This window comes from Prinia subflava, chromosome 3 (assembly GCF_021018805.1).
Source record: "Prinia subflava isolate CZ2003 ecotype Zambia chromosome 3, Cam_Psub_1.2, whole genome shotgun sequence".
Classification (NCBI taxonomy): Eukaryota; Metazoa; Chordata; class Aves; order Passeriformes; family Cisticolidae; genus Prinia; species Prinia subflava.
Window position 1 is genome coordinate 98,692,784 of NC_086249.1, and position 19,791 is coordinate 98,712,574.

The following is a 19,791-nucleotide window of genomic DNA, read 5'->3' on the forward strand; positions in this document are numbered from 1 at the left end:
TTACTAGGTCATGTTGATGACTTGTCTCTTTATTTACTTGTTTCTTGTTCAACTTTAGGAAAATCCACAGAGAAAGAAGAAGTCAATAATTCTAAGGTGTTCAAAGAAAAAACATTTTCAGATAAAATGAAAGGAAGAATTCACTTTTTCAAATGTGTGACCTTCTAGAATTCAGATCGGATAAAAATTCAGATCAGAGAAAAAAATGAAACAATTTGTGGGGATTGGGAAAAATAAGAAGAAATTTAATTTCAGAGGTGACACTCCTACGAAGTGCCAGTCTTCTAACATTAAAACCAGCTCAACTTTTTTTCTCAGCTGAGAAAGCTAAAATTATTCCTTACCTCTTCTAGCTCCTAGGCCACATTTTAATACTGTAAACAGAATTATTTCTGTGTAAAACTAAGGATAAAATAAATTATAAATTTTGAACATCTTCACATTTGCTCTTTCACACCCAAACTTCACCTTGATCTACAGGCTGAAGCTCTTACTTCCTTGCCTATCATAAACAGTACCTAACCTGAATCCCAAGTGTTGTGGGCACAAGCACATTATCATACCTTTGGGCATTGGAAGGTTATTTTCGCCTTGTGATTGCGTTTCCCAAGGGCAGAGGGACAGAATCTCACGGGCAGCTGAGTGGTGGAATGAGGAGGAATAGTCAGCTGTACAAACACAAGAAAGAAGCAAAAGAAAGCAGAGTTAAGGGAGAGGAAATCAATTTTTTTGAGTCTGTTTCGTGTTTTGTACCAACAGTGTTGACGTGTATGTGATTAATGTGTTCCACCAGATGCATTCTCCCCTCTCAGGCAGCGAGTTGTTGCAGCAAACAATCCCAGTGGCAGTCCCTGCACGTCCCCTGCCCGGCAGCTCCAGGGCTGGGGTGAGGACTGCTCCAAGGACAGGGACGGCAGCTCTGCAGCGCCGTCCCAGCAGCACGGCGGTGTCTGATGGCACTGATGGCACTGCAGGGTTATCACAGGGGCCCACAGACACAGACTGGCTTAGAAAGGAGAGACATGCCAGATTTTAATAAACCAGTGCTTTGTCTCTGTTCTCCTCACCTTCAGCGAAACCAACACTGTAAATAATGCTGTGAGTTTTCTCTTCACCTCAAGTACTCTACTTGAGACTCAATTGCACAGGCAAAAGCAAAGCAGCTGACTACAATGGATTAATCTCTGTTTTGAAGAACTGGAGAGGCAGTAAATGAATTAAATTGTGAAGAATAAAAATGCCAATGCATTTAGAGAGTGATGAGCCAGAATCACTGAACACACAATTACTATGACTATTTCTTTAATAAAAAACCAGGTATTAGACTTTTAATATTATGTATGTCTAAATAATGTCTGCACGTAAGGAGAGATAAAAAGATAACTGATTGATATTACGAGCAGTTAACTTGTGTTTCATAAAATGAATATAGCTTGCAATAAATGAAGGTCACACCAACACCCTACAACAGCTGGAACTAACAAAACAGACACATAACTACCAACTCCTCGTGCTCCAGAATGACTGAAACAGAAACTCCAGGAGAAGTCACTGTCCAGATGTGCGCCATCTTTTAAGCGCCACAGTCTTCACTGGCCCGCCCCTCAGGCAGGCCTTCCACTCAGTTGGCCAATCAGCACTGCCCCAGAGTGTGATTGATGGATAACTCTGCCAATCAGAGGCTCTGGTAGCACCACCCAATGTGGGATGGATGGATGGATGGATGGATGGATGGATGGATGGATGGATGGAGGGAGGGAGGGAGGGATGGATGGATGGAGGGAGGGAGGGAGGGATGGATGGATGGATGGATGGATGGATGGATGGATGGATGGATGGATGGATGGATGGATGGATGGATGGATGGATGGATGGATGGATGGATGGATGGAGGGAGGGACGGATGGACGGATGGACGGATGGACGGATGGAGGGATGGAGGGATGGACGGATGGATGGACGGATGGATGGACGGATGGATGGACGGATGGATGGATGGATGGATGGATGGATGGATGGAGGGATGGAGGGATGGAGGGAGGGATGGAGGGAGGGATGGAGGGATGGAGGGATGGGTGGATGGAGGGATGGATGGATAGATGGATGGATGGATGGATGGATGGATGGATGGATGGATGGATGGATGGATGGATGGAGGGATGGACGGACAGCTCAGCAGGCTGGGGGGTCAGAGCTCACTATCTCCCCACAAAGCAAGGCCTGGCCCGTCGCCAGCCACACACACACACAGGTGTTGTATTGGGACACTCATCCAGTCTCTGACAGAGCCTTTGTTGCTTTTCCTCACTGCCCCATGGCTTTCCCTGCAATCCCAGAGCTGGGCCCACGCAGGAACCGTGCCATTCCTGCCCTTGGAGTCATCCCCTGGGCGTATTTATAGGGTAGAGTTACTTGGAAAAAAACACAGATCCTTCCAAGGAGTGCTAAAATGATAATATATAAAAGCAAATCTTTAATTGAAAGGCCCTCAGGGTGCACAGTATGTCATTATGCACACGTAATACAGCAGTTCTACAATTTTTATAAGGTTAATTGGTTTGTATAGCTATCAAATATTGTCCAAATAGAAGAGCAGTTGGTTAAGTAATTTTAGCCATTGGAATGAGTCCAAGGGTTTGTTTGTCCTATTTCTTTTGTGTCTTCTCAGATTCTGGTAGGAAAACGAAACATCTGTGTTGTAGGTTCTCTTCTTGAAAAGAAGACTAAAGAGTAGCTGAGGAACGTGTTAGAAGGCTAGTTTATTGTTCTAAAATGTAAGGAAAAAAGGGTAGGAAAAGTGCTAGAAGCTACAACCATGTATTAGCAGCCTCCAAAGTCACAAATATATGAAAATATATAAAAAGTTAAAAATCTAGTCATCAGTACCAGCTCAGTGAGGGATGGGCATGTTGATGTTCCTTGAATAACAGATACTCCTACTGATGGCAGTGGGAGGCAGGTTGTGCAGAAGAGAGGACAGAGCTCAGGTGTGCTCAACTAATACACAAAACTTGAAAAGTTATTTTCTTTTTTTGGGGAGAAAGTTTTAAAGTAATTCATCAGACTACTGCCATAACAGTTAATTAAACTTTCATTTGCAGTCCAGTTCCTACCCACTAGCCAGACGCATTTATCAAATGAAGACCTACAAATGGAGAAAGAACCAGAGTAGAAAACACTCCCTCCCAAATACTTTTGAATAAAATGACTAAGTAAGTAAAGGCAGGATGGCACAGAATAAGACTACATAATTAAATTAACACTAAGATTTTTAAACATTGAGTAATTGCAGTAAGACATCGACATTATTCAGAACAATAACTCTTCCACAGAGATGCAAACAGACAGGAGTTTGATTTCCAATAAATATTACTTGACATATTATCATTACTCAGCAAATGCAGTGCCACAATGAATCAAAATAATCAACACGGAGATATGATAATCCAGCAGACTGCCTGCTCTGAAAGCAGAAAGGATTGTTAATTTTTAGAGTATAGATTTGGTTTTAAAAATTCATTTTGTATTACACACTATGATGTTCTGTGAATCCAAAAAGTAATTTGTTTTGAAATAAGCTGGGCAAAAAAATCTACTTACTTTCTAATAAAATAAAATAAAATAAAATAAAATAAAAATAATAACAATAATAATAATAACAACAATAATAATAATTATTATTATAATAATGTTGGTAAAACTAGAATTGAGAAATATACTTTTAATTTAATGGAATCCCATGTAGTGATATATAGGCAAGCTGAGTAAATAAGTTTGATTTCCTTTAGCTGTTACTGTCAGAGCCCCTTTTAGAAACATTTGGTCTGTCTGTACTGCTATACTTGAGGGTGAAAGCTGTTTAGTTTCTGAAAATTGAACCTATACTGCCTATGTATCATTCTTCCATTTTCCCCATATGGTCTTCTGTATCTTCTTAGCTTTACTGTACTACAATATTCCTCTCCTCTCTCTCTGACCATTAAACCATTTTGCAGGAATAGAATCATAGAATTGTGGAACAGTTTGTGTTTGAAGGGACCAACCAGCTCTGGTGTCTTCCCTGGATTACCTTCTTGATGTCTAGAAAAGGCACCATTTCCTTCTCATTCAGCACTTCTCTCTCCTCTCCTCTCCTCTCCTCTCCTCTCCTCTCCTCTCCTCTCCTCTCCTCTCCTCTCCTCTCCTCTCCTCTCCTCTCCTCTCCTCTCCTCTCCTCTCCTCTCCTCTCCTCTCCTCTCCTCTCCTCTCCTCTCCTCTCCTCTCCTCTCCTCTCCTCTCCTCTCCTCTCCTCTCCTCTCCTCTCCTCTCCTCTCCTCTCCTCTCCTCTCCTCTCCTCTCCTCTCCTCTCCTCTCCTCTCCTCTCCTCTCCTCTCCTCTCCTCTCCTCATCTCTTTTCTCTTCCTCTCTTTCTTTCCCTTTCTTCCTTTCTTCCTTTCTTTTCCTTCCTTCCTTCCTGTCTATCTGTCTGTCTTTCCTTGTTGTCTGTCATTCTGTCTTTCTGTCTGTCTTTCTTTCTGTCTTTCGATGTTAAACATTCTTAATTCATATCCTAAGAGGCTGTGATGGAGGTGCTCAGTGCCACTCATTTAAGAGTTTCCATGCATCTGCCCTCCCTTTTCTCATCTCCCCACCATGAAAAGGTCACACATTTCACAGAATTAGCTTAATAACATCCAAAGAATTGCTTATGGGACCTGTACTATTAACTAGCATTCAGTGGTCAATAACAAATATTTTTCTAAATCCTGACCACCCAGAACTCTAACAAATCTCAATGAAAATATAAAAAGTTTAGCCAATCCACACAATTCTTATTCCTAGAAAGAACATAAATGTTAGGCAGCAAGATGGAAGGGCTTCTGTAGTGGAGAAGGGAATAGTGGAATACATAAGAACAAGAGGGTTAAGATTTGCTCTATAGAAATTATTCTCAAGGTAACTGTGAGTTTGGAGAATAAATCAATTCTAGGTATTTGCTTGAAGCTTCTTTGCAGCTATATTGATCAAATTATTATTCATAGTCCTTGCAAGTTGCTTATAACTGTCTTGACTATGAGATATTCTTGTATTCTTCCATTAATAGTTTATCTACTAACCTAAATATTTACCTAGTTATCCTGTTGATTATTAGATATTTACAAAATTTCTAACCAGCTGGTTTGTTTACAACTTCTCCTTCTAATATATCCTGAATTATTTACAACCTACATTGCAGCCCTGCTCAAAACCATTCCACAAAGCATTCTAAGAAAAAAAAAAAAACAAAGCATCTGTACTTCAGCTTGAGTTGCTTTCCAAGTTTAATTGTTTTCTTTCTCAGGCCATAAAATTTCTAAAATACGTACTTAAAATGTCTAAAAGATTGTATATTCTGAACCCACAGTACAATACATAATTCAATTTGTTTTAAAAAGAAGGCTCTCTTCTATCTTTCTTGTGAAAGCACAGAAATCTTACTTACAGTTTGGCTTGGGTCAGTCTCAACTATAAAATTGCTGGGATTGCTGTTAACCATTCGTAGCACCAGAGTTTCATTAGTAGGATTGGCAAGAGGGATGTTTATAGGAGCCCATCTGGAAAAAGTCATATACACAATGATGATTAATTACAAATCTTCTTCCATTACATGTCATTATACATAGTTTTTGGGGTTTTTTTTCCTGAAAAAATGCTGGATTTTTCTATTTTAAAAATAATAATTAGGTTTTATTTCACTTCCCTACTAGTGTGGAAACATGTTTAGTAACTTCAGTTATTATTAATAATCATTATTAATAACAATAAATCCTGAATTCATTCAATGTTTCATTTTGTTCATTTGTTGTGTTGTTTATAACAGCATAATCACAGAATCATTATATTGCACATGTAGATAATATATTTTTATGAGAACAGTGACCCTCCCAGATGAAAGACTGGAGTATGCTGATTGCCTAAGTGTTATGCTTTAAATCAGCTGTTCCTCTACTTTACAGACTTTCCTTCTTTATTTTCCAGTTAAATAATATTCATGAGATATTTTCAATAGGGAGAAAAATTTAAAAATCATTTATAAGACTCCCAGAATTTCCTCTATTCTGGTCAAAATACTAAATTTTTGGGGTTTAGGAAAGTTATATGACCATAAATCACATTCTTGTTGTAATACCAAGGGACACAGAGAAGAGATTCAAGGTGAATAAGTGAAAACAGTAAATAAGAAAAGTTTGAAAAATGAGATACATATATTGGTTTTGCTGTAATTTATCTCCTAATGGATATTCCCTCAAGTCAAAGCTGTGGCAGGTCAGCTGCCTGATTGCTCCACATATTTATCGTCTGGGAAAAATTAGTCTGTTAATCATGGCTAAATCAGTAAGGAAAAAGAAAATATAAGAAGCAACTCTCAGAAGATATTTCAGTCCAGATTTATGACTGTAACTTCGGACCCTAAAACCTGTTCACAGGTGGACTCCTTCCACACCATGCAGTGACATAAATCCCCAGCAGTGAGCAGCAGACTCGTTTCTAACACTGCCAAAGCACTGTATCACTGAGATCTCAAAGCCTGAGAGTAAAGAAATATCATGAAACTTTCACACAGGAAGCTGAGACTCACTTGATAATTCCCATTTTTCCCATTTACCATCTCTACTTTTTATCTCTTTCATATGACATACTTTGTCAGAGGGAAAACTAACTTGGAGTATCTGAAACTTCAGTAAGGAATTACTCGACTGTTAGAGGTTCTTCAAGTCATCAAAATCCAGCCACCCTACATGGAGTGACTATTGTGGTTATGCTGGAAAATTGTTGCATGTGGCAATAAATTCCAAATCACTGTGAACATCATTCAACTGATTCATCTTCAATGGCTCCACTGTGGAGCCCATAACAGGATGGATAAGGAAAGATGAAAAATATCAGGGAAAGGTTTCCTTCCTTAGAGACACATGCTAAGGGATCTGTTAAATCTACTTTGACACAAACAAAAAGCAGACCTGACTGTGATAGCCCCAGAATTCTAGAGAATTTGAAGAAGGACTAAACAATAAATTGTTAGAATATTTTTCTCTCAAGAATTGGTTAGAAATTGATACTAAATTATCCATGGGTTCTTGGCTTCTAATCCAATTCCAGGTAATGTTTCAAAGACACAGATTCCTCAATTTTTCAGAACAATGGAAAAAAGATTACAGCTAGGACACAATGAAAAACATCATTCTTATATTCATATGCTAAAGCTTCTTCTGCATTCAAGGAAAAGGCAGTAGAATGAAAGTTAATTTGTTAAAATCTCCAAACCTTCACTAACCAGAAATGCTTCAAACATTTGATGACATTTACAGTTCACATCTCTGGGTACACAGTAAGGAATAAATCCATTCAAAAAACTCCCAAAACCCGATTCTCTTTCTTAGACAATACACAGATGTCTACATTCACTGCTTTTACCTATTCAACATACATTAATGAGGCTAATTTACTTGGACTGTCTCATCTTTTCACGAAGCAGAGAAATTCTCAGTAATTGAACTGTAACTTCAATGCCATCATTGACTGCCACTGTCCAACACTTTCCACCTCAAGAATGAGTGCTGATGACATTATGTTGACACTGCTGGACACCACCAAAAAGTGCCTGGCACATCCTCTTGGCACCCACTTTTCTGATATTTATATGCATTGATGAGATCCCCTCCCAGCCTTCTCCTCTGCACACAGAAGAGGCACAGCTCTCACAGCCTCTCCTTGTAAGAGAGCTGCTCCAGAGCCCTCATCATTTCTGTGGCCTCCACTGGACCCTCTCCAGTAGCTCCTTGCCTTTCTTGCACTGAGGAACCCAGAACTGTCCAGAACTGGACACGGTGCTCCCCCACATATTTACAGATACACAGGACCTACAACATGAATGTACTTGCAAAGGGAAAAGAAATCTCATTTGAAAAACTAAAACCTGGGCTTTGAGGAGTTTTAGATAAGGGTTTTGACAGGAAGAGTTGTAGTTAATGGAGCTAATCTTTTCCAACATCCATTTTGCTTGCAGTAGGAAAGGATGACTTGCCATTTTCCACTAGACCGTTTGTGCATGTAGTTTCCAGGCAGTGCATGCCAGAGAAAATTATGAGTGCCAGAAAGTCTGAATAAAAAGGTTTTAAGTAATTCCTAACTCCTAATAGCAATAGCCTACATAGTAGAGAAAAATTATGGCTTTTACTCCCAGTCAGCCCAGAATTTTAAAGTAAAAGCCAGAAAATAGCACATTTTTCTTTAGAACATTATAACAAAGGCATTGTCAGTTATCTCCAGCCTGTGCATCATATTTTAACAGCACAATATATTCACTCACAAAAATTTAATCAGGTAAAATTTTGTGTTGTGCTCTCCAACAACATTTCTGCTCAGTCTGTAATGTACATTAACTGCAGATTTAGTCAAAGATACACAGAAGTAAGTGGATTTTAGCATGCAGAAGAGCAGTGTGCCCACAGAAACTATTAGGAGGTGGAGGTAATTTGTGGAAAAGCACTACTGAAATTTTGACATTCTTCGAAGTCTTAACTTCAAAGTTTTAGTTTATGTCTTGAAAGTCAGAACTGAACTGAACATGATGCTATCAAAATGCGTGTTAAAATTTTGTTGAAGGATGGTAATAATTGGTTTAATTTCTCTAAGGTGTTCACTTTCTTAACACTTGCAGTGTTTCAAGCATGTCTACCCAGAGGACCTGCAGGACAGAAGTTGTGTTATTTTGCCATTCCTTGAGAGGTAAAAGATATTGCTGACCGGAATACAAGCATTTGTAAAGCAGGATTGTCAGTAATGTCCTAGTTCAGAGAGAAGAAAAGAAACAGAAAATAAAGCAAATCTACAGAGCTCTGTATAATGGATCTTGGTGCTTACATTCTGCAGTATAGAGTGATTTCTATAAAAAGAATTGAGAGTAATTCTACATAGAGGCTAAAATTTAATTTCAATTGTTTTTCTGTGAGGAATGTTTCACCTACCTGCAAATATATCTAAAAAAATATTCTGCAAGCTACTGCAGCAGGCACAAAGCACTATTCTGAGTTTGAGCTCTTCATATGTTTTCCAGGACACTTAAAAGCAGTGACCCAGCCCAGCATTATGAGCTTCTCACTTACTTTCCCAGCTCACATCTTATGTCAGGCAGCGTGGTTGGCGATGGCTTCTCGACATTGAACTTCAGGGCATACCAGAATTCCCCAACCATGTCTGACCTGAACATGACACTGAAAACAGATAAATATGACAGCTGTTTTTTTCAGATCATTAAAAAACACAAACAGATTAAAATTCAGGAGAAACCTAATGAGTTCAACATAGTGAGTTCTTTAATTAGATCATATTTTTCCTCTAACACTTCTCGCTGGTATCTGAATTCGGCTACCAAGTCTAATAATCTTTAGAATTATTGATGCAACAAAATATCTTCTTCATCTTTCTTAAATTTTACCAATAGAACTAATTTGTTGCTTGTAGTTTTCATTTGTTATCTTGCTTTTATCAAAAATACAACTCAAACATCAGCTTGTAAGAGTAAGCTTTGATTTCATTTCAACACCACAGTATTTTCTTTTTAGCCCTTTGGAAGGGAAAAGTCACAGAAATAACATATGCTGTCTTTAAAAAGGAAAATCTTTTTGAATCTAGTGATAAAAACTGAGGAATAGATATAGATACATTCCTTTAAGCATGGCAAAGTGATACACTTCAAGGAATATTCAACATATTGTTTTGATATACAATCCATGATTGTCATGACTGAAAATTGCTTGCTGCTAGGTGAGATATGTACAGCAATATATTCCAGTGACAAACATTCTAATACAGTCCTTTCCTACTGCAGAATTCTTTTTCTATTTCTTGAGGACTTTTGAGTAGCTGAGTCATAAAAACATTAAACCAACGCACATAAAAAGCATATAAAAACGTAGAGGAAATGCAGTGTACAAACCCATGACTATCTAAGGATCAGTTCTTTTTCTAAATTATAGATAACTATGTCTATTCCATGACTTTATGGTTCCAGACTATCCCCTGTGCCAACAGAGCTTTCAAAGTGAGCGTAAAACAGCTCTAGGAAAGATTCAACCATTTGAAAAGGTACATCTGCCACAACCCCTTTTAAGCAGTTCTTCCCAGCTGCTAACATAGCAAAGGAAACAGACCATGGCTTTAGAAAAGGAATTTAACAGTGTGGATGTGATGTGGAAGTACCTCTGGCCAGCTCTAACTGCAGTCTGTGGGAGCTAATACAATTTAAAAGATCTATTACACCCTTCCAGAACAAAACTGCAAAACCTTTTGGAGAATGTCCACATGTGATTTATTTCACCTCTGCATATATTCCCTATGCCCAGCCCACCAAAGCTGAGCCCAAAGGTTGGTCCTGTTAAAATAAACCTTGATCTTATTATTTGGAAATTCTGCACTTGAAAAACACCAGAAATATTATCTGGTATGAGAAAACAAACAAACCAAACAACAGGTGAGCTCTATTCTCATTTTCAATTTAAGATAGCATAATTTTTACAAATGCCCACAGGAAAAAGAAAAAAAGATACTTACTAGAGTTGTAACAGTACTCATTTTCATAAACAGTATTATTTGAATCTGTATCACTCAATGATACCTGATATTATTCTGGTCTTTGGAAAAATCAATACAGGCAAATTGAATAAAACTCTGAATGGATTTTGACTTCGTAAATATTCTATCAAAAGTGGTCAAATGTCTCTGCCCTCCTCTTAAATCACCACCTCACCCTCCACCCCATCCCCATATTTTTGCCAGTTAGCTGAGCTAACTGAAAAACAGGGAATTGTTTTTCAATCAGCCTTTAGACTAAATAATGCTTTGGTAACCAAATTCCAGGGAAATAAACTTTGCAATTCTGCACTGTTCATTTACTTGCTGAACTGTTTTAACTGAAACTAAGACTAAGGGGTCATCTCTCTTTTTCTACCTAAATATAATACCTGCTTGCTTTCACTGGGATTTCCAATGTAATGAAAAATTTTTAATTTTAAACCTCTCCATACTCATTTAGTAGATCATGATTAAGTAATGGAAGGTCATGAAGGTAAATGGATTTAAGTGCAGAGAGTTAAAGGGTTCTCCACATGCTTTAGTTATGTTTCACAATTTCGTTAATTCTCAGTAAAAAAATGAAATTGTGCTATTCCCTTTACAGAACTTTAAAAGTTACAAAACTATTTATCTGAAGTTTTCAAGGAAGGTTTGTGCCATTAAGTAAGTTTCTTAAACATTGTTCACTAAATTGTAGTGAAGTAGAATAACAAGGAGTTACTCTAATGCCTGTCAATAATGCCTTTCCCCTGAGAGGAAAGCTGCTTTTAGGGGTACAATACATTTAAAGCTGGGAATTTTCTTAATTCCATTTATGAATTTTTGTGGGGTTTTAAGGGCAATATTTTCATCAAGTGACATAGGTTTTAGTGAAAGTAGTTCATTTATTAGTAAAACAGCCACAATCACAAGTATCAAAACTCTACAACATACCTGCTAGCAAAAGAGCCAAGAGCAGCTGCAGTAAACTGTACATGATATGAATATGTTTGTTTGGGCTTGAGAATGAAAGATTTTTCTCCAGAAAGGGATGGATGGTCCAGCAGTACAGTCATCTTGAGAAATTTATTGGTAGGATTAGTGATGGGAATATTAATCCCAACAGTTTCCTAGAAAGAAAAAAAAAGAAAAAAGAAAAAAAAAAAGAAAAAAAAATTAATTATGAGTGATTACACGTAGGAGATATTCCTCAAACAAGTGTACAGTGCTTACTCAGTGTTTACACTTATGCAAAATCAGGCTGCTCCTTTGTTTGATGTGTGAACTAACCCACCAAAAACCAAGTTGCAGCAAGAAACATTTCAGACAACCTTCAAATTGTAAACTCTTTAATTTCATAAATACAGAAAGTTCCAATCTTTCTGGCTGGTCTGCATTCTATCAGTCCACTTCACCTTCCAAGATATGTCCAAGGCTTGCCAAAATCCACCTTTCAAGCCCATCTGCTGTAAGCCCAAGCAGGTCAAAACTCCAAGCTGTCTCCCAACAGCCAAGCACAGACAATTGGAAATATCCACTTCACAAGCTGGCAAATGATTAGGCTGAATTCTGCTGGATCTGTTCCCTTCATTTATAAGTTACATCATAAAACTTGGCATTAAAACAATACCACCACAATAAATATTCCCTATGTTATTCCTTTAGGCTATTTCCCTCACTGGTGATCTCCATATCTTTGTTCAAGGGAAGGACCATCTTTCCCTGACCACCTGGAAAACATTGATACTATTAAAGATGCATTGAAAACTCCAGTTACTGTAATAAAACAGAGCCAAATATGGCCTATTAGATAAATATGGATATTTTACCATGGAGTTCCTTTAGGATGAGCAGGAATTGGGCAGAGACAGCTCACTCTGCACAGCTCCTACATTTCAGCAGAGTTCCCTTTGCTGTAAGGATAGAAATGGTGTGAATTCATCCTAGTGCCCAGTGTGTGTCAACATCAACACACCCCATGAAACAAAGCACTTTGAGTAGACCAGGAGGAACACACTTATGAAGGCAGCACACTGTGATAATCCAGGAGGCACATCTGCAGTTTAAAATACATATGTTCTATTTATATATATATATATTCATCCATAGAAAATATACAAAATCCAAAAATAAAGATATGTGTTTATTTCTCTGTACCTATATTTGTGTCTACTCTTATTTTGGTCTCTTTCCTTTGCTCTAACCAAGCAGTTTATTTCAAAATGCATGTTGGTTTTCATTTTTTTAACATATACTGATTTGTTTCTCACAGCAAAATTATTCCAGCTACTTTTTTGTATAAAGTAAATAATTCAAGTTGCAATATGAAAGGATAAAAATATAAAAGGCCTATTAAAATTAATAACAAGCTAAAAATTAATATTAAATACTTTTATGACTCCACACAGAGTTGCCTCACACTGATTTCAGCCTGCCTATGATTTTGTAAATTTATACTTATTTCCATTTATAGACAATGACTACTGGAATATATATAAAATACATTTAATGATCTACAGATGGCAAGACTACACCAACAATTTAAATCATTTAAGTGCCTTGCATCAGTAAAATGGGATTTAAATTTGCCATAAAATATTTTAAAGCTCAGATTAATAGTTTTTACTGGTGTAAACAAGTTTCTAAATCTATCTACCATTTTATTACCAAAGGCTTCATAACAATTTTATAGTAAAACATCTACATGCTGTGTTAAAGAAATACTTTTACAGTAAAAAGGAAATATGGGACAGCTGATTTAGGAAAAAAGCAGCAACTATCAAAGAAATCTTTTTAATCTTGTGCACAAAGAAAATTTTACATTGCCAGTATTATGATAAAACACTGTTCTCTTGCCAGTATAAAATGAATGCTTAAGATTATGCATTTCCCAGGAATTGCCATACACATTTCACTGACCTGCTACTTCGTAGATGGTAGTAAGAACAGATGTGTGTTTATCAGCAGAACATATATACATTTTTTTGTCATTTCTAGGCCTTATTGGATTGTTATGGAGGCATAGAATTAGGATAAATAACAAAATGCCCATGCAATTGCTAAGAGTATTATTTTTTCTTGAAAGTACCATTTTATCAGACAGAATGTGAAAGAGGAACATCACAGGCAATTCCCAAACACATTTATAGTCATTAATTTAGTTCCACATTTCAGTGCTGAGTATTTTATAACCATTCTGACAGAGGAGAAATGTAAAAGTTGAGAAAAGAAGAAAATTAATCTCTTTCTTCAAACATTTCTTATATCAAGGCTGCCAGTCACCAAAACAGAGATACTTTTGTGCAATAAGTCATTCTATTATTCCTCTAGAACTTTCAATTACCCACTTCTTGTCCAGTGCAGGTTATTTAAAACAATCTCATCAGAGTTAAAATTAAATAAAATTAAATGTAAATATGAGATAACATTTATTCTCTATGGAAATTGGAAAAAACAATTGACTGCTAACACTCAGTCTTACATTAATAGCCTAAGTCTGTGCATAATACTCTGTAAACCAAACTCTGTTTCAAAAGATGCTCACCACCATCAATTGATCATTTGTGATATTATATTGTTTGCTGAAATATTTTCCTGACATATTTTATACCAAAGACTTTCTCATCCTTCCTTTCTCCATTTCTTTGAGCAACTGGATCTAATTTATTCAAGTCCATAATATGCAATTTTACTTATGGTACTGTATACCCTGCACTGGACTAGCACTGGACTATCAACTAATCCTCTTCTTAGTTCAACGAGGTGATTTGCAGGAAGATGGACACATTCTACAATTACTGTGTATAACAATTCCCTCTGTTCATCTTCAGTAATAATCCTGTTCTCACCATCAGCAGGTGGCAATAAAAGCAGCACCCGGCCAAAGTGTCTAACAGATTGACTGAATTCTTATTCTTTAGAAATATTGTTTTCAATTAAAACCCAATTTGTTTAAGGAGATGGCATTCACTCCATATTTTTTGAAGCATTTTCAATCCATAGACCTTGTGGTGAAAGCATTTGTATTTGCTCCCAAGTTTGCCAGGCTGTGACTAGAGAAGCAAATTTCCAATTGAGTAAGCAGCAAGAAAGTTATTTTTACAGGCGAGATAATTTTCTATGGTATTTTTATATGCTATTTTTATATGGTGAGATAATGCAGCAGAAATTCTTCCCTTTGTAGGTGCTTGTCCAAATCATTTGGTTCTTTGCTCACTCAAGGACTGAACTTGGAATGGTGGCAATCTTGGTGAAAAAATACATCTTGGCCCTCTCTCTTCCATAGGCTCAAATAATGTGAAAGCAGCACACAAAACAACAACACGGAGGCAGGAGGTGTGCAGTGAAAAGCTGCTCCCCAAAAAGAGGACGAGCCTGTTTATTTCTTCCATTTTTATACATTTGTGGGTCTGGTTGTGGATTGGCTTCTGGGGTTACTACCCCTTCACCCCACTGGCCAGACCAGCTGTCAACCAACATTATTTCCAGGCTAGAAATATGTAAACAAAGGACAGTGAACAAAAACAAGAAAGGTTGTTCATGTTCCAAAGTGTGAGAAAGTGAAAAACTGACCCTTAATACTGTATAGAAACTAAAGAACTGATTCCATCTTATGAACAAGTAGAAGGATTTTAAAAAAACTCAGAAAAACCAAGGCAACAAAAATTATCAGCTTTCAACCTCCCCATCAGTGTCCACATGTCAGTAGCAGGAGTTAGAGTCTCCTGCTGTATTCTCATTATTAACTCATTTCTGTTTCTTGGAACAAAAGAGGCTCAAGTGAGCTGAGCAGCAGCAGTTGATGACAGAGTTTTGGGGCTACGCTGAACAGAGCTCAGCCCAGTTTGGTCAAACTACTTTTAGAAATCAGTTCTGGCTCTTGAACTGCTCGGTGCAAAGTGCCCCTAAGTCACACCTCACCCTCCTTTTCCACACACACACTCCCAACCCAGACAGGCACATCCACACTCAGCTGGCACGGATCAGTCACACGTGGAACTCCTGAGCTCCTGTGTCCTGAGGGGCTGAATCCTGCACATCTCCTATTCACTCTAAGTCAGTGGAGAAGATGAATGAAGAAGTGAACCATATCTCTCACTGTACAAGCTCTCTTTTTGTTTGTGATTTTATTTGGTTGTTTGCTTGCTTGCTTTGGGTCTTTGTTTGGTTTTGTTTATTTGTTTGGTTTTTGTTGTTTTGTTTTGTTTTTCTCTCTGGGGTGTAAATGAATTGCCAAGATAATCCTCTCTCTTCCACGTAGGGTTATGAGACTAGGGAACCACAGCATTGCTATTCCCTTGATACTGTATTTTCCCATTTTATTTGGCATATTTTGCCTTGCAAAATATCAGCTTTCAAAAAGGCACCAACTGTTCATCAGCAGTGAAGTCTATCAGAACAGCAAATTGAACTGCTTGAAATTTAGGACTAAACATCTTAAGCAAATTATATATTTGTAAAACTTGCTTAGCAAGGAATTCATTCTTATTACTATTGCAGTACAGGAAATTAACTAGAAGGAAAAAAATTGCACTGGACATTTAATATCAGAAGCTAATAGGGCAGCGAGTTTCAGGTTTAAATTTACATATAAATTTACATAGAAAATTCACACCAAATTGCATTTCTTTTAGCTGAAATGTGCATTAGTGCCTAGGTAATAATGCCCTGAAACAGAATACAGCAATGATTAGTTCAAAAGTTATTACAATAATTCTAAGCTCTCTGACTAAAAATTACTACACTGTTAACCTCTTAATGGGGCCTACACATTGTACCAAGCAAACAAACTGGGAAAACAATCTTTTGCAAGAGATGATTACAAAAACCAGTTTTCTGAAATGGAAGGAAAGGAAGAGACTGAAAAAGGATTACATTTTATGACTGAACCTATCTATACTGTCCTCAGCTGCACCAAAAGATACCACAACCCACACCAAACTGATATTCCAATAATTTATACACATATAGGAAAACTAATGAACTAAATAATATGCACATACTTGGATTTCCATCCAAAGATAAAAGATAGAAAAGTAAGATAGATTGTAAAGATAGAAAAAGTTGTATCAAAGATGAGTTGGATGCTAAGTGAAGTGCTATTTTAAGATAATTATACGGAGCATACCTGACAAGGGGATACAGACTGACTCAAAGTAAAATTAACATCCCAAATTCCCACAACTGAGAAAGTAATAACTATGCTCACATCTTAATGAATACTTTTTTGAATTTGAAATCAAGGGCATCTCTGCATCCATGGAGACTGAAGCTCAATAACCCTCCATACTCCTGAGATAACAGGCAGATTTCCTTCTCAGATCCAGCAGTGTTAGAAGAAGAAATTACCAATTACAGCTACTTTTTGCCAACATCTATACTGAAGATTGGCACTTCCAGTGATCAGTTCAGTTGTCTAAATCACCTCATACAGTAACCTGGGTTACCAAAGCTCAGTTGGATTTGACAGCCCTACTAAAAAATGTAAAAGTCAATCTTTTCCATTACCAATGGATGAATCAATGGGGAAGGAGATCATACAGTCATAGAATTGTTTGGGTTGGAAGAGACCTTAAAGATCATCTTGTTCCATGGGCAGAGACACCCTCCACCAGACCAGATCGCTCAGAGCTCCATCAATCCTGGCCTTGAACACTTCCAAGGATGGGACATCCACAACTTCTCTGGGCAACCTGTGCCAGGGCCTCATCACCCCCACAGTAAGAACTTCCCCCTAATATCCAGTCTAAATCTACTCTGTCAGTTTGAGGCCATTCTCCCTTGTCCTGTCACTGCAGGCTATTGTAGAATGTTTCTCTCTGTCTCTCCTGGAGGCTCCCTTCAGGTACTGGAAGACCACAATTAGGTCATCCTGCAGCCTTCTTTCCTCCAGGCTGAACAATCCCAATTCTCTCAGCCTTTCCTCAAAGGAGAGATGCTCCCCCTAATCATTCTGGTGGTCTCGTCTGGGCTTGTTCCCAGAGGTCCAAATCTTTCCTGTGCTGGGGACCCCAGAGCTGGATGTGGCACCGCAGGTGGGGTCTCACCAGAGCAGAGCAGAGCAGAGGGACAGAATCCCCTCCCTCCCTGCTGCCCACGCTGCTGCTGATGCAGCCAAGGACAACTTTGGCTCTCTGGACTGCAGAAAGATGAGCTTCTTCTGATATCTGACACTGAATTAATGTAACAAAGGACCAAATTCTTCTTCAGAGGATTTTACAGGAAAATCATTTCCACCTACTTTGTCATCAACATTTTTGGAAAGCATGACTCAGCAAGTGACAGATTTCAATACAGCTCCTATTCATCATTTTTATGGGTCACTTTGCTGGTGCAGATGCATGCACACAATATATGAGGTGCCAGTGATGGCAAACACTTTGAATCAGATCAATAGATGTATTTACACTCCTTGGGTGATAGGACTATTTTGGGTGATGTAAATCCAGGCTGCATCTCTCAAAAACAGACATTTCTCTTTTTTTTTTCCCAGATTGTCCTTTCTCCTTCAGAGACTGTCATACCCACAGCACCAGAACAAAATACTTAAGGTCAGCATCACTCAATAAAAAAGCACTAGAAAGTGCAATATTTCCAAGGGAGAAATGTACTGTTCTTAGACAATGAAGTCAAGAGAGATATCAGTGACTACTGCATTTTCTAAGTCAATTATGTCTCATGGAGCTGAAATATGCAAACTCTTCTGCAAGCATCTCATCACACTGAAATACCTGCCCAAAATCAGCCTCAAAATAGCACAATCAGCATTTGTGACCCTTCCTTTCAAGGAAGTTAAGGAGATGTAAAATTTAGGATACTTTCAATTTGTAAATAACTTCTGATAGAGCAGGTAGGCAGTTTGCAAAACCTGTCTTTTTCAATCATTTCACTCTGATCTAGACTAAATCCTACTCTCAGAGATCTTTTTTGAATGTAATTCAGGCTAAATGCTCGAGTAAATCTGTGTCATTCCCTCATTTACCACAGAACTGCACTATTATGCCTGGACTCTGAATGTGTACAGCACTTCAAGGTTTATTTCCTGAACTAATTGTATCTGTCCATATAATGCTACAACACATAGCTGTAATTATTTTCTGCTGGTCCCACTGAGTTGTTTTCAAGTGCTACCTAAAGTCACAATAATGCCATAAATTCACAAATCCAATAGACCAGAACATACTTTGGAAGGCTTGGTGAGTTCTGATGATTTCTGCACATTTATAAAGAAGTCAGTAACTGAAACCACAGAACTACTTCCAGGAATTTAATCTAATAAGCCTATTAGTTTAATATTGGATTAATATTTAGACCCAGCTGTTCTGGATTGAAAATTGGATGTGATGAGGTTAGAAATCTCCCTCTGACATGCAACTACAAACATGACAAAGTCTGTGTCAGTGAAAGGCTGAATAACAGCTCAGAACTCACCAGGAAAAGGCAACGACCAGCACTGCCCATGTTCAGAGCTTCAAAGACTTTCAGAAATACTGGGTAAAAACAAACTTACAACCCCCTATCAGAACCCAAAGTTAGGGTAGCAGCAGGACTAATTATTGCACTCTTTCCAGCAACTTTAAAGGCTCCTGCTAAATGTGGAAACAAACTTTCTGTGTGCCTCTACTCACAGCTCATGGTGTTATGAGCTAACTAAAAGTACTTCTTTACTATAAAAGTAGTAACCAACTCCAATAATATCTTATTTTATTGAATTTTTATGACCATACTAATGAGGTAATTCACATCTCAGTATACCATCTACCATCAAGTTACTCAATCAGTGGAGGTAAAATGCTAACTAATTTGACTGTCTTAGATCCTGCATTTACTGTGACTCTCTCATTCTGTAGGCCTAAAAACTAATTTTTAAGGAAGCATTTCTTCACAATTTAAAAGACCGATACCATAATTATCACTGGGAAAAAACATGTAGAAGTAAAGATAATTCTAATAGAAAGCTGAAGTTGGCAGGGTTTCTGCTGAGAAAAATTTTTCCTACTGAATTTTCTCAAAGTAAAACTCCTCTGATAAAATCCTTCTCTCCTAGACACTTGTTTTTTTTAATCCAACTTTTATTTTTGGCATATCTCTGCAATCTCAGGAGCCAGACGGTGTTATAATATGAAGAGAACTTCTTAAATGTTCATAGTTTTTCTGAAAACAGAATTATATATAAATCAAAAGGAACAGTCTCTGAAAGACTTATCTCATTCTTTTCCT

At 37.6% G+C, this 19,791-nt stretch overlaps 2 protein-coding genes across 3 annotated transcripts in view; one reads left to right on the forward strand and one right to left on the reverse strand.

Moving 5' to 3' along the window:
- The window catches only part of PRRG1 (proline rich and Gla domain 1), a 531,308-nt gene that overhangs the window by 266,871 nt on the left and 244,646 nt on the right, over positions 1-19,791 (forward strand). The gene's annotated exons all lie outside the window — the stretch shown is intronic.
- Positions 1-19,791, reverse strand: part of CFAP47 (cilia and flagella associated protein 47) — a 270,139-nt gene that overhangs the window by 75,823 nt on the left and 174,525 nt on the right. For both annotated transcript variants that reach the window (XM_063393003.1, XM_063393002.1), the window contains exons 52-55: positions 11,527-11,702; positions 9,126-9,233; positions 5,462-5,573; positions 564-668 (exon numbers count right to left, since the gene is read on the reverse strand). In XM_063393003.1, the coding sequence (XP_063249073.1) occupies positions 564-668; positions 5,462-5,573; positions 9,126-9,233; positions 11,527-11,702 (501 nt within the window). The remainder of the gene's footprint in view (positions 1-563; positions 669-5,461; positions 5,574-9,125; positions 9,234-11,526; positions 11,703-19,791) is intronic.